We start from the raw sequence: 15,610 nt of genomic DNA on the forward strand, positions 1-15,610 counted from the left end.
AACCACTTAATGAGGTATTTAAGGAAACCACCAAGTTCAAAATCAACAGTTTTTAGGTCTATCTTCACATGCCGAGTACTAAGCACAGGTGCCGCGATGTGACTGATGCACAGCCGGGCCAGAGCAGGACATGGGCCCACCTGGGACCTGAGGCAGGGCAGCCAGGGGCCGGGACAGAGACCCACCTCGGGCCTGGGAGGAGGACAGCCAGGACCCAGGGCACCTGATCCTCCTGCAGCTGAGGCAGGTGTGAGAAACGAATGAGCAGAGGGCACTTGAATACTAACTAGAGCCACCTCCAATTTCTTTCCCGCTAACCGCCTTCTCAGCGATTGAAACGTAACGCCATCATGCTAACAGGACACAGCGGCCTCTGCACTGATGCTCAGGTGTCCCACTTAAGAATTAGGAGCGAGAGCCACGCTGGTTGGTTCTAAGGTAACCATCTCCTACCCTTTATGTTGGCCACTGAGACTCCGGGATCTCAGGCTTAAACTCATCTCCAAGATAACTAGCCAGGCCTTGGTTAGGGCTACAAACTCAGGCTCCCAACTACAGTTCACTCTTCTCAACGCCACACTTCTCTGCTGTCAGGTATTTTAAATCAGTGTAATTTCTCATCTCTAATTCCACGAGAAACCAGTGGCACAGCCTGGATCTGCATCTCGCTCTCCTCCCCACAGCTGTCAGGGTCAGCACTTCACTTCCCGAAGCCTTGCTTTGCGGTTCCCTGTGTTTTCTTCATCTGCCCAACGGGACACCACAACCTGACTTTGAAGGCTACAGTCAGAATCAAACCTAATGAACAAATACTGCACTGTCCAGACCGCATGGAGTGCAGCCTGCCTGGCTCTCATGGCACCAGGTTGGTGCTCAGCGGGGACCTGGAGGTCCATGGAGGCAGCTAAGGCTCAAGGGGAGAGGCCAGGATTCCTACAGCCACACCCTCCCCTGGAGGATGCCTGCTCCTTACCACACCTGGTGCTACAGTGGTCCCTCCTGCACTTCAGGTCAGATCAGATGCGGGCACAGAATGGTAAGGTGCCGAGTTAACATATGGTCAGGAGTGAGGATCTGCTCACTGACCAAGAGGTGGGAGTATCACTGGCACATCCAGTGCCCAGGCTTCAGTGTCCTCTCCAACAGTTCCCAGGGTCCCAAGGCTTTTGCCCACATACAAGTCCTCCCATTCATAAACCTCTCAGGTCTGAGAGGCAAAAATCCCCTCCCTCCCCCTCCTTTAGCCCAGGCAGCCGTGAGTGACTGCGCTGACATGGAGACTCACCAGCAGCCACAGAACCAGGAGCAGAGCGAGTGGCTGGTGACCAAGCACCCAGCCCAGCAGACTAGACTCCACCCCATCCCAGGGGGAACTGCGCCCTCTCCCTCCAGCAGTAAGAACACTGGGCAGGACAGGGAAACCAGCAGAGAACACAACTCAGGGGACCCAGCCTCCCACCTGCTCAAAGAGAAGGCAAAGCCATACAGCAACCACAGGAGAGCAGAGAAAGAAAAGCCATGAACACGTCCAGAAGAGACTCTCTCCCAAGGTGAAACTCACAGATAATTTAATGGAATTTACTTAATCTTCCCCTCTCAGGGTCTGACTTCAGAAAATCAAATTACAAAGTCATCATCACATCCTAGATTTATTACAACTGACCTGCAGGCAAAAGGATAGAACTATTACATAAACACTTCGATTCCATGTATATATCTTAAATAGAGGAGGATTTCAAACAAGAATACAGGATAAAATATTCCAAAGCTCCAAGAAGCAGTTATGTTACTGAGCTCCATTTTTACAGACAAATAAGGCAATATCCCTGCACATTAGCTTTTTGATAATTTTTATACATTTTTCTATGATACAAGAGAAAAATAACCAGAGCTCACAATGGAGAGTTCTTACACTATTTTCACAGTCTGTGAACACTATACACCCTTTTGTTTTAATAAAGATACAATGTAATAAACTCCTTGCCCTTAAGTTTATAGTTTATAATAATCTATGATTAATACACTAAAATTGCTTTGATGTGGTCATCCACACAACAGAACAGTCAGATCAGCTTAGCTCCTGGACAGTCAGAACTGCTTTGATCTCCACTGTAGAATGGCAAAGTGACCCTGCGCGAGCCCGACGGGAAGTTGACAGCAGACAGGAAGTTGAGTCCCCGGGAGATACGGAGAATGATGGCTTGGTGCGGTTGAAGGAAGACACATAACAACGCTTCCTTTGAGAACACTGGGAAGTCTAAGGTTTATGATGCCATAGGGGAGAAAATGGGAAAATTAGGCAAATGGACCAAAGCAATAAATCATTTTTGAATTCTGAAATTGACAGGGAAGTGACTTTAAAACAGCACCATTCTCCCTTTATTGTTGTATAGTGTTGATGACTGTCACTCTGGGAGGAGACACAGCAGTACCTGCCCGGGGGGTTCTGGAACGGCCTCACCTGGTCTGGGACCACGGCTGTTTTATATTCCCGCGTGCTGGGACCACTCACAGTGCTGCTCACAGAGCCGAATGCTCAGTGCCAGGGAGGCCAGAGCAAACCCAAGGGGGACCTGGCTGGTGGGGGAGTGAGGGAGCACAGCAAAGAGAGCAGGCTTAAGTGGGCTTATCACTATTCAGGGGTTTGGGTTGTGGGGTTGATTCTGTAGAATTCCAATTCCAAGAAATGATGACCTGTTAGCTCTCGCAGGTGCTGAGCTCACCTCGGACTGCCGTTTCAGGTCCTCCCTGGGTCACTCGTGTTTCTAGAAAGATGCTGCCTCATCACCTACCACGTTACTGAGCCCCATGATGTTCAGCCTTTTAAACACTGGCGCATCTGAGAGATTTGGGGCTAGAAATCCTTGGTAAGGAACATCCCTGGTATTATAAAGGTTTTTAATAGAGGGGGTGGGGGGAGGCAAAGTACTGGATTAAGCAAAAGACACACAGTGGCAAGAGACTATAGGGGAGGGAAAGAGGTTCAGAAACCGAAGACCTGGACCAGTGACGGCAAACAGCTGCGATTTGGTCTTTTGCTGCCTACGAGAAATCTCTATCTACCTAATCAATCAAGGCACATTGCTCCTCGCTACTCCTCCCTGGTAGTGAGTTACGATGGCTAAAGTATCAGGCTCGGGACAAAGGGGGAAGAGAGCTGCTAGGAGCTGTCCCAGAGAAGATGCTCGCATGAAAACGTCTGTAAACGTTGCCCTCCGTAATTTTTCTTCGTTCAGTCCCGGTGGTTGGTGGCAGGTGGAACCTCGGGTTGGCAGCACACCACATGCTGAGTGACAATTCTTAGGATCAGCACCTTCTTTGACAAGGGGCAGAATCCCGAGTCTACCAGTGAAGAGCAGAAGGACTGGTCAAGGAGAAAAGAGCACATTCTGTCCTGTCTCGATATTTTACTGTTCGCCTCTTTGAACACAACATGGTTTTTGGTAAAGATAAATTCATTCTAATTTAAAATGATATTTCAAACGGGAATTTGGCCGAGCACATCGATCCCCGAACATCGACTGTGACCATAAAGCAACAGGACCTCAGATCAGTAAGTCTATTGCACTTGGTGAAGAACAGAAACCCTCCTGTCTCCCGGCTCCAGAAGGCAATGCGTCTCGCTGGCTGTGCAAGCTCTTCTCACTCATGCCGAGTCCCTACGTTCAGACACAGTACATCCATCACTGCGTTTTTTCCAGGACCGGAAGTCTGACAAATACCACTCCAGTAGCTGCGTCTCCAGGTTTTGAGTCTAGAAATGAATTAAAGATGTGATCTAATCACAGTCAACAAATTGATCGTACTGACTTCCATGTTTCATGAGTATGTCATCGGGAAAGAGCAGGATGAGGTCTCTGACCAGCACGAACACTGTGATCAGTCGGATACTTCGGGGATGCACGTCCAAGGTGACGGGAGTATACAGACATGATGGAAACAAACACCAATCTTATTGCACATGGTGTCTGGGCGAGCAATAAAAACACTGTGATACGGGTGAAAATTCTTTACGTCTTGCTTCCTCTCAGCCCTTTTTTCTAGAGTCTGACGTAGCAGCGGCATCAATCGACATACATGGGAGAGCTGGGAGTTGCTGGCATTTGATCCAGGATTTTACAAACATAGCTTGCAACCTCTACAGTACGTTCTTCATACATTAAAATAAAGGGATGTTTCTGCAAGAAAATGGAAGAAAAAAACAAATCAAAATTTATGTCAGAGCCCACGCTGGGCTTTTCCCAATTTTGGTACAGAACAGAACCAGAGTTCAACCACGCAGGGCCATGAAACTCCAGCACCGGCTCAGCGCTGCGAGCACAGCCTGCATTCCCAGGAGGCGTGTCAGTGGGTGTGGTCTGCCAAGCGTGATGCTCAGGCTGGGATATGGAGCCGCCTGGAGGTGAGGTCTGGATACTCATCTGTGGACCAGGGAGCATTTGCTAATGCAGACAGCACTGCTGTTCCTCTGCACAGAACATCTGAGAACCAAGAACTACATGACCACCAGGTGCTAGTCTTAGGACAGACACCAACTCAACTGCCCGTTCCCCCAGGCGCAAAGTGAATCCTGAACAAAAAGAACTGTTTCAAACCTTCTCACCCCCACTCCCAAGGAAACTCAATAGAAACTTACCCTATGAACTCCTGCACCACATTCTCCAAAGCCTGGAGCCCATATCTGCCTCACAACCCACCGTTTCATACTCCATCTCCAGCAGTATTTTTCTTTAACAGTTTCTCTAAGCACAATGACTAGATAGCTATTTTTTTTTAACATATATTTTTGTTGATTTCAGAGAAGAAGAGAGAGGGGGAGAGAGAGATAGAAACATCAATGATGAGAGAGAATCATGGATTGGCTGCCTCCTGCACGCCCCCAACGGGGGATCGAGCCCACAACCTGAGCATGTGCCCTGATCGGGAATTGAATCAGTGACCTCCTGGTTCATAGGTCGATGTTAACCACTGAGCCACACCAGCCAGGCCAGACTGGTTATCTTTAGTCACACCTGGGGTTGACCATAAGTCTGAGAGATAGAAGCTAAGTGTGACAAATAGGTGGTCTTTTTCTTAAAATATTCCCACATTATCAGATCACAGTACTTTGTTCACCACTAAGACCAAAGACACATCCAGGAGACTACTTAAAAGGCCCAGGTTCCATGGGGTGGGTGAGAAGTTTTAAAAGAAATGGGAATTGGCTGTATGAGTCTAGATTTATTTGCATGAGAACATTTTATAAAGGCAGAGAAAGCACAATAAATTCTTACGGATGTGTTAAACATACATAAACCACATGGTAAAATAAAAATGACTCCTTAAAGTGAATCTTAAAATTCTCCAGGGAGCCTAGCCAGTGTTACCCAGTGGTTGAGCATCAACCTATGAACCAAGAGGTCACCAGTTCAATTCCCGGTCAGAGCACATGCCCGGGTTGCAGGATCGATCCCCAGTAGGGGGTGTGCAGGAGGCAGCCTATCGATGATGTTTCTCTCTCATCAATGTTTCTATCTCTCTATCCCTCTTCCTTCCTCTCTCTCTAAAAGATCAATAAAAACATATTTTTTAATAAATTTTCCAGGTTAATATTTATGACATGTCAAGGTCAAAACTTTCCATGAGAACATAACGAGTAAATCAGTAGGGAAGTTATAACTTCAAATTTTCTCTTTCCAAACACTTTTGTTTCAGAACCTTTCACAAAAGCCCAGTGAGGTGAAGCTGTCTGTCTGTCATTGAGAGGCCACCACCTGCTCAGTGAGGTGGAGCTGTCTGTGTGTTTGTCTATGAGAGGCCACCGCCTGCTCAGTGAGGTGGAGCTGTCTGTCTGTGTGTCTGTCTTTGAGAGGCCACCGCCTGTTCAGTGAGGTGGAGCTGTCTGTCTGTCTGTCTGTCTTTGAGAGGCCACCGCCTGCTCAGTGAGGTGGAGCTGTCTGTCTGTCTATGAGAGGCCACTGCCTGCTCAGTGAGGTGGGTCGGTCGGTCTGTCTGTCTGTCTGTCTATGAGAGGCTACTGCCTGCTCAGTGAGCCAGCACGCTGAGCAGACCAAGGCTGAGGAGACAGCTGACATTGCCAAGGTCTCATACTCACCAGAAGTTCTTTATACTTTGGCCTTTTGGATTCGTCCTTTGTAAGGCTAAAATAACAAAACAAAGCAAACATTATTAATATGAAGACACATTTACCCCAAGGATTTTTTTTTTCACAAAAGAAGTATTATACAGAATCGAGTAATTTTTTCCTTCAGATGCAAAGGTGACATAGCAGACAACCTGCCAATCTCAGAAAACAGGAAAAATTAGGCAATCTATGAAGAAGAGAAAAGCAAAGCAGTTTCAGGAATGTATAGTAAAGAAGATATACTAAACACTCTGGCTTTTTGCTTGTAAATATAAATTTTTAAACTATGTTGGATAAACAATAATTATTAAAAATAGTCAAATAATAACAAAACCTGTTGTATTTAAAATACAGATTGAAACAGCATGAAGCAAGATTATATATCACCACCTCTGCATGAGTTTATTCTCAGGAGCTGCTCACACAGGCACACACACCTACACACACAAACGTGCACCTTTAAAAGGTGGACAGACATGAGGTGTGGAGTTCACCTTCCTTGGAATAGGTTTCAGAGAGATAATCTAGGGTTCTACCAATTGGACTTTAGGCCTAACTTGACTCCACACACCTAACCATGTTTTATGTTATGTCAGAGCAGAGATCAACCCCTGAAAGTATGGCCTGGTAGGATCTTCACTTGGTAAAAGCTTCCAAGTGATTTGGTACAATTTCACGATAAAAACCACATCTGAATGAGATGGCCAGTCTCACCTGGGCTGTATTTCTTGTACAGAGAACTAGAAACCGGGAGGCAGCGCTTCTCTACCACCCCCAGCTGTTTTCATCAGTGCCTGAGCAGTAGAACAAGAGAGCAGGGCCCTCCAGGCTGCCTGGAACCTCCCATGTAGCTGCAGAGTCCCAGCTCAGGAGACAGAAGAACAGGAGAAGGCTCCCCTGCCCCAGTGTTGCTAAGGTTAAATCAACCTCACTGTTCTCACTGCGTATTTTTGAACATTCGTAATTCAAGTACTCACCACAAGTTGACAAAGTTGATGAAACTCGGGGAGAATTCCCTTTCCTCCGAATTACTCAGCTGCGGGGGGTCTCCTTTCACGACTTGCGTTAGTTGATCAAATACACTATTCCACTTTGGATAAGGAAATCGGCCTGTGGCCAACTCGTACTGAAAGAACCCAGAGGAAAAAGCAAAATACACTAAGGCAATGCTTATTTCCCCTCACTGAAATGGCCATGTTGAAAATCTAAACTCTAAGCAAAACTCTTCTAAAAGTTTGGCATTAAGTCCATATCAGGTTAAGGTGGAATCTTCAGAAGTATTAAGGCTAAGTGGAAGTGATATTAGAATCAAGATAATATAAAGTATTCTGTATCAACCAAATCCAAGAACTTGGACTACAAGGAAACACTGAACTTAAGCCCCAAGTCCCATAGTGCATGCTTCAAGTCTGACTCCCTTGTATACAGGATTCTGCAAGGCTGGCTTTAGAACTATTTTAGTACAATGTCTTCACTATTTATAGTCACCTGAGTGGAAAGCCATGTCCAGAACTGTTGCCAAATTCATTTTTAAGGTAAAATAACATTCAACATACAAAACGTCCAATGAGCTCCCAGGAAACAAAGTTTGATTGCCATTCTGCAGTTACTACAATTCCAACCACAACCAGATGTTACCACTGCTGAAGAAAAAGTCAGGGTCAAAGCCTTCACCCTGAAGCCCAATAATGATGCTTAAGAGAAGGTATAAGGTGAAGGATCTAGGACCCTAGAAATTAATTTCACACATTTCATAATTTTATGAGATTATCCATATAAAAAAAAACAAATTATGAAGCAATTATAAGTACCAAATACCTTGCTTTAAACAAAGGCATAGTACTAAAGAAACTTGCTAAAAAAATTTTTCTATGTTAGAACCTTTCACAGAACAAAAATTTGTTTTTACTCGTATAATTAAGTAAATACTTGCTTTTTAACATAACTGGTTTGGACACAGATAGGTATTTCTGAACCGTTAGTATCCCTTCTATGCGAGCAGTAGCCTCAGCTAGAGGCTAGAGTCTTGCTGCAGTCTTTGGCATCAGCCACAAGACCTAAAAAATACCCAAGTTTCATGCTCTCTCCTGACTGAAAAAAAGATTCCTTCTCCTTTGCTCAGTTGGCTTCACAATGGAAAAAGACTCAGAAGGTGCCTCCCAGATCTGGTCACAAGAGAAACTAGAAGGAGTCTTCGGCAGAGGTGAGTTGTTAGCCTCAACTCTCTACTCAAAGACTTCAACAGGCTGGCAACATGACTCACCAAGAATAACTACATGGATAACTAAAGGGTAACTAACAGGGACAACTACAAGGAAATTACAAGGATAACAACAAGGACAGCTAAAGGATAAATAACAAGGACAACTGCAAGAATAACTAAAGGATAACTACAAAGATAACTAACTAACAAGATAACTAACACAGCCCCATTTAGTGGCGGAAGATTCACACCCACGTAGGCAAAGCTGTCAAAAATCAGAAAAATGCCATCAAGCCTGGTAAAACAGCAAACACAAGAAAATGAACCTAAAACTTCAAAACAAAATTTGGTATCTTTATATATAAAAGCCTAATGTGCTAAGTGTCCAACCGATTGGTCGACCATTCAGTCAACTGCTCGACCAGTCGCTATGACGTGTACTGACCACCAGGGGTAGATGCTCCGACCAGTAGGTTAGCTTGCTGCTGGGGTTCAGCCGATTGGGACTGGACGAGATGGGCCAGATACGCCCTGGAGCCAACCTCCCATGGTCCCTCCCCGGCCTCTAAAATATTTCTTCTAATTTTCTTTCAATGTGCACGAATTTGTGCACCAGGCCTCTAATTAAAGAAATAAGCAAATAAAAATGCTTTTTAAATAGAACCAGAATTTCAACACAGCCAAGAAAGAAGAGTTTATTTAATTGTGCTTAGTTGCAAAGCAAGCAGCTTTCTTACTTCCTTCTGTGTTGTTCTAAGGTAGAACTCTACTTTAGAACTGTCACCTAAGCAGTTCTTGTTTCTCAACAACTGAATTACTTTCAGTTTCTCTTTGACTTTTCTATTCCGTGACTGGAAGACTCCAGTGACATGAACATATTCCTCTAATACACACCCTGCACAGTGTTACTGGACACACTACTCAGGCTGAGTGGAGGAGCCTGTGCCTTCCCAGGACTCTGACTGCACAGGAGCTGCCCCACCCCGTTCCATTCTCAGTGTATGAGTCTCCTGTGTGTGTGACCAAGACATCCACAGCTGCAATGTTACAGAGCCCTAGGCACCTCAGAGAACCTTGAGAGAAATAATCAATTACGGTTTGATTTTTAAAGTATAAAACATATATTTATTCAACAACTAGAAGACACAGTCCCTGTGATCATAGCCATGAGGGAAAAAAATAGGTAAATAAAATCAAAGACTAGAAGAGACAAGAAGCAGTTCTTATGAGGGGTGGAAAACTGATGAAATTTACTTTCACTTCTAAATTTCTTGGTACACTACTAGGACAAGGCTGGGTGGACATCAACATACCAACGTGATCCCCAAACTCCACACATCAGAGCGGACATCATAGCCTTGTCGTGATGCACTTGGGTCTATTCTTTCCGGCTGGAACACAAAAGGAAGTCACAGTCAGTAATTAGTCACATGATTAAGGAGCAGGGAAAGGGAAGCAACAGCTGGGCAGGTGGCCCAAATGCCAGCATAATCCTTACAGGAACCCATGTCTGGGGTCAGATTAAGAGTCATGGCTCTAGCCAGTTTGGTACAGTGGATAGAACACTGGCCTGCAGACCAAAGGGTCCGGGGTTTGATTCTGGTCAAGTGCAATGTACCTTGATTGCAAGTTCCTTCCTGTCCCTGGCCCTGGTCAGGGCTCATGCAGGAGGCAACCACTCAATGTGTTTCTCTCACATCAGTGTTTCCCTATGTCTTTCCCTCTCTCTTCCATTCTCCCTAAAACTCAATGGAAAAATATCCTCGGGTGAGGATTAACAACAACAACAAAAAAAGTAGTAGAAAGCCAACATTAAAAACAACCAACAGCAAGAAAAAGAAAAAAAGAAAGAAAAGAAAACCTCAATTCCCTTCCTCCCTAAAGGGAATACAAAGCAACTCTCCTAGTTTTCCTCCTAAGTACTCACAAGCACTTACAACACTGAAGCTGAGAACAGCCAAAGGGAGAAATAGGAAGAAAACTGGATAAATGTAAAAAATAAAGAATTGCAGGGTCAGCTTAGTAGCAAGTAGTGGCAAATGGGGGGGAAAAGACTAAGTTTGTTTCCATGAATAAGGCCCTACTGCTATATATTGAGATACAAAAGCAAATATGAGTCAAATTATAATTATTTTACCCATTCTTCATCATAAAGCTAAATTTATCATTATTTCTATTAGTCATTTTAATCAAATTAAACATTGTCAATATAGTAATGTATCACCCTATCATTTAAATAGCTAACATCATTTTTAGTAACTTCTGTGAAATCAGAGACCATTATCTACACAATGTGTCAAGGATGAGAAGACGAGAGACAGAAACAGAGATAGAGAGAGCGTGCGCACATCGGTGGCAGAGCAGACCATGGATCCTAAGACTGAGTAACTGCTGTTGAAAGGCGTGCCTAGAGAAGCATACCAGTGGCTGTATTATATTCTACTAGAGGCCCGGTGCACAAAAATGTGTGCACTTGGGAGGTGGGTGGCAGGGTGGGGGGTGGGGGGGGGGGTTGGTGGTCTCTCAGCCCGGCCTGTGCCCTCTCGCAGTCTGGGACCCCTCGGGGGATGTCCACCTGCTGGCTTAGGCCCGCTCCCCGGGGGATTGGGCCTAAGCTGGCAGTCAGACAACCCTCTGGCAGCCCAGGAGTCCTCGGGGGATGTCCACTTGCCAGCGGGGAGCAGGCCTAAGCTGCAGCCAGACATCCTTAGCACTGCTGAGGAGGCAGGAGAGGCTCCCGCCACCACCGTGCTGGCAGCTGGCAGCCTGGCTTGCGGCTGAGCAGAGCTTTCCCCTGTGGGAGTGCACTGACCACCAGGGGGCATCTCCTGCATTAAGTGTCTGCCCCCTCACCCCATGGGAGTGTGGCCAGCCTGGGTGAGAGGCTGAGGGCTGTTTTCAGGCTGGCCACAGCCACTTCAGGGTGGGGGGTGGGGGGTCCTGCTGGTGTGCCTGGCCAGCGTGGGTGAGGGGCTGAGGGCCATTTTCAGTGTGTGTCATAGTGACCAGTCATTTCCAGCCATTATGCTGTTAGGGTCAATTTGCATATTACCCTTTTATTATATAGGATAGAGAACTGGTGCATGGGTGGGGGCCAGCTGGTTTGCCCTGAAGGGTGTCCCAGATCAGGGTGGGGGTCCCGCTGGGGTGCCTGACCAGCCTAGACGAGGGGCTGATGGCTGTTTTCAGTCTGGACACACCCCCTTCAGGGTGGGGGTTCCCTACTGGGGTTCCTGGCCAGCCTGGGTGAGGGGCTAAGGGCCATTTTCAGGTTGACCACACCCCCTTCAGGGTGGGGGTCCCCACTGGGGTGCCTGGCCAGCCTGGGTGAGGGGCTGATGGCTGTTTGCAAGCTGGTCACAGCCCCTTCAGTGTGGAGGTCCCCACTGGGGTGCCTGGCCAGCCTGGGTGAGGGGCTGATGGCTGTTTGCATGCTGGTCAAGCCCCCCAGTGAGAACCCTCACCCCATGGGAGTGTGGCCATCCTGGGTGAGGGGCTGAGGGCTGTTTTCAGGCTGGCCACAGCCCCTTCAGGGTGTTGGGGGTGGGGGGGGCCCTGCTGGGGTGCCTGGCCAGCCTGGGTGAGGAGCTGATGGCTGTTGGTAGGCTGGTCACAGCCCCTTCAGGGTGTTGGGGGTGGGGGGTCCTGCTGGGGTTCCTGGCCAGCCTGGGTGAGGGGCTGATGTCTGTTTGCAGGCTGGCCACAGCCCCTTCAGGGTGGGGGTTCTGTACTGGGGTGCCTGGCCAGCCTGGGTGAGGGTCTGAGGGCCGTTTTCAGGCTGGCCACAGCCCCTTCAGGGTGGGGGTTCTGTACTGGGGTGCCTGGCCAGCCTGGGTGAGGGTCTGAGGGCCGTTTTCAGGCTGGCCACAGCCCCTTCAGGGTGGAGGTCCCCTCTGGGGTGCCTGGCCAGCCTGGGTGAGGGGCTGATGGCTGTTTGCATGCTGGTCAAGCCCCCCAGTGGGGACCCTCACCCCATGGGAGTGTGGCCAGCCTGGGTGAGGGGGTTGAGGGCTGTTTTCAGACTGGCTACAACCCCTTCAGGGTGTTGGGGGGGGGGGGGGTCCTGCTGGGGTGCCTGGCCAGCCTGGGTGAGGGGCTGATGGCTGTTTGCAGGCTGGCCACAGCCCCTTCAGGGTTGGGGTCCCTAGTGGGGTGCCTGGCCAGCCTGGGTGAGGGGCTGATCGCTGTTTGCAGGCTGGTCAAGCTCCCCAGTGGGGACCCTCACCCCATGAGAGTGTGGCCAGCCTGGGTGAGGGGCTAAGGGCCATTTTCAAGCTGGCCACAGCCCCTTCAGGGTGGGGGGTCCTACTGTGGTGCCTGGCCAGCCTGGGTGAGGGGCCGATGGCCGTTTTGAGGCTGGCCACGGCTGTGGGCTGGAAGCAGGTATCTGGGATTTATTTAACTTCTATAATTGAAACTTTGTTGCCTTGGTCCAGCTTGAAGCCCCTCCTTGAGCAGAAACCACAGTGGCTGGAAGCAGATATCTGGGATTTATTTATCTTCTATAATTGAAACTTTGTAGTCTTGGGCGGAGCTCAGGGCCGGGCAGGCAGGAAGATTGGCTTCCTCCATCGCCAGGGAAACTCAAGCCTCCTGCTCACTCCAGTTCCATGGCCGCCGCCATCTTTCTGATGGAGTGATGGTTAATTTGCATATTACTATTTTATTAGGTAGGATTACTGTTGTCAAAAACTAGTTTGGACACCTACATATTTTGTTTTGAACATGAGTACTGTGGCTGCATAAATTTTCATTGTAAGCTACTTATTATTCATGAGCCCAGACACTTAAGTTACATGAAAACTTGCAAAATTTTGTACATTAGGGATGCAAATGACTTCTGCCTAATAACCCCAAAAGCTATTTTTAATCTTGGCATGACAAAAATCTTTCAAGATATGACAAGAGCTGGAAACCTCAAAGTTAGCAATTTATAAGCTCATCTCATTAAAATTTTATATTTCTGTAATTGAGCCAAAAATATGTAAAATTTAAAGACAAATGACAACTTTTGAGAAAACTATCCTATATAATAAAAGGCTAATATGCATACTGACCAAACAGCAGAATGACCGGTCGCTATGACGTGCACTGACCACCAGGATCAGACGGTCAACACAGGAACTGCCTCCTGGTGGTCAGTACACTCCCACAGGGGGAGCGCCACTCAGCCAGAAAGCTGGCAAGCACAGTAGCAGTGGCGGGAGCCTCTCCCGACTCCACAGCAGCACTAAGGAACAGAGAGCTGAGCAGTAAGGAGCAGTGAGCAGGTGGGCAGGTGGGCAGTAAGGAGCAAGGGGTCTCAGATTGCAAGAGGAATGTCTGACTGCCAGCTTAGGCCCCTGAGGGTCTGGACTGCGAGAGGGCACAGGCTGAGCTGAGGGACACCCCCGATTCCCCCCGCACACAAATGTCATGCACCGGGCCTCTAGTGTAACATAATTCTCCATATATTTTATATCAACATAAAAGATTAACATTCTAATAAAAATGGACAAAGAATAATGCATTAAAGTGGCCAAATATAAGGAAAAAAGGCAAGCCCTAGTTGGTTTGGCTTACTGGATAGAGCGTCAGCCTGGGGACTGAAGAGTCCTGGGTTCAATTCCGGTCAAGGGCACATGCCTGGGTTGTGGGCTTGATCCCCAGTAGGGGCATACAGGAGGCAGCCAATCAATGATTCTCTCTCATCATTGATGTTTCTTTCTTTCTCTCTCTCTCTCTCTCTCTCTCCCCCTTCCATTCTCTCTAAAAATCACTGGAAAATATATCCTCGGGTCAGGATTAGCCAAAAAACAAAAACAAGATACAAAAGAAAGCCTGGGAGAAAACTGAAGGATTGAAGCGAAGAGATTCTTTGGGAAATTTGGCTATTCAAAATTACCTGTATATATTGAGAAATTCAGAAAGCCATGTACTAGTATATACCCAGGGCAGGACACAAAAGACAGAAAAGACCCACAACTTTAACTTCTGGCTGATCTATTGGCTTAGGGCAAGTAGAAAGTGAAAGTTAAGGCAGATTTGTAAGCGACCTGGCTAAGGACTGAAGGAGAGTCTCAACGCAAAGCCAATCTGCAAAAACTGGAATAGTTGTTTTGGTTTTTTCCCCCTTTGTTTTCTTCATGAAAAAAAATTTTTGGAGCTTGGTATTGCACCCCCGGCCCCCGCAACCCCAAAAGAAATCTGTCAAAACACTAGCTGAGTCCTGGCCAGCATTGCCCAGTGGTTAGAGGTTAAACTGGTAACCTCTTGGAGCACAGGACGACACTCAATCCACTGAGCCACACTGGCTGGGCTGCTAAATAATTTCTTTACCAGACATTTTGAAAATCTAAATTGTCAAACAAAGGGAAAAAAGTGAATACCATTTTTTCAGCCTGTATACAAGAGGAAAATGAAAATTATACCCTGAAGAATTAAGTTCTTTAGAAACCAAAAGAAAAGAGAAAGCAGAATATGAATGAATGAATGAATGCTTTTAAATTTGTTGAACAAAGATCAAAGGAAGTACACACATCAACAATTTCTCACTATTGATTAGATATAACTTGATTAGATTTTCATGCCTGATAGGCTTGCACATATTTTAAACAAAGGTTATGTCAGGGTTTGAGAAATGACCCAGGTAAATGGATGGACATATTTCATGAAGTACTGCTATGAAATGCATTATTTCTATTACTGATTAAGACTATCTTACAGGTGTGCACGTTTCCAGACCATGTGTGTGCACCCTTCTACATAGAAGTAAAGATATCTGCCTTGCTGCCTGGCTCCCGAGTATGTTTTGTGTTCTACCAGGACCCCTGAATTTGGGGGCTCGCCTTATTTCTTACAATTTGTGGGCTAGTCTGGGATACCGTTTGTCGTCACAGGGAAACTGGACCCCTCCCCTGAGGAGGTGCGCCCCACTGCCAAGTTGCGGCGGCCTCGGTGAGGAGGGACAGCCATCATCCCTGGGCCGACTATGAGCTCGGGATCGAGAGTCAGCCAGCAACGCAGGAAGGGCCCAAGCAAGACCCGCGGCAATCAGGTTAGAAGGCCTCTTGAGTTTCCGGTTCATTGCCATCGACCAGAAGACTATGTTTGTTCTAATCAAGATTTGGAAGCGAAGCAAGTTGGAACCCTCCTGGAGAGGACTCTACCTGTCTTGCTTTCCACAGAGACTGCTGTTCAGATTGGAGAGCGAGGTTGGACCCATCACACACGGTTAAGGGCAGACACACCTCAACTTGATCGGCCATACCAGGACATATCCCCTTGAAATCGACGCTAAAAAC

General features: G+C 47.1%; 1 protein-coding gene across 3 annotated transcripts in view; it reads right to left on the reverse strand.

Annotated features, from left to right (window-relative positions):
• Window positions 1-1,546: 1,546 nt before the first annotated feature.
• The window catches only part of MAP2K4 (mitogen-activated protein kinase kinase 4), a 120,260-nt gene continuing 106,196 nt past the window's right edge, over window positions 1,547-15,610 (reverse strand). For all 3 annotated transcript variants that reach the window (XM_081110265.1, XM_081110264.1, XM_081110266.1), the window contains 4 exons: window positions 9,641-9,718; window positions 7,102-7,250; window positions 6,095-6,140; window positions 1,547-4,178 (listed from right to left, as the gene is read on the reverse strand). In XM_081110265.1, coding sequence (XP_080966391.1) covers window positions 4,065-4,178; window positions 6,095-6,140; window positions 7,102-7,250; window positions 9,641-9,718 — 387 coding nt within the window. In that variant the 3' untranslated portion in view covers window positions 1,547-4,064. The remainder of the gene's footprint in view (window positions 4,179-6,094; window positions 6,141-7,101; window positions 7,251-9,640; window positions 9,719-15,610) is intronic.

Source organism: Myotis nattereri (genome assembly GCF_964212035.1).
Source record: "Myotis nattereri genome assembly, chromosome: 16".
In the NCBI taxonomy this organism is placed as follows: domain Eukaryota; kingdom Metazoa; phylum Chordata; class Mammalia; order Chiroptera; family Vespertilionidae; genus Myotis; species Myotis nattereri.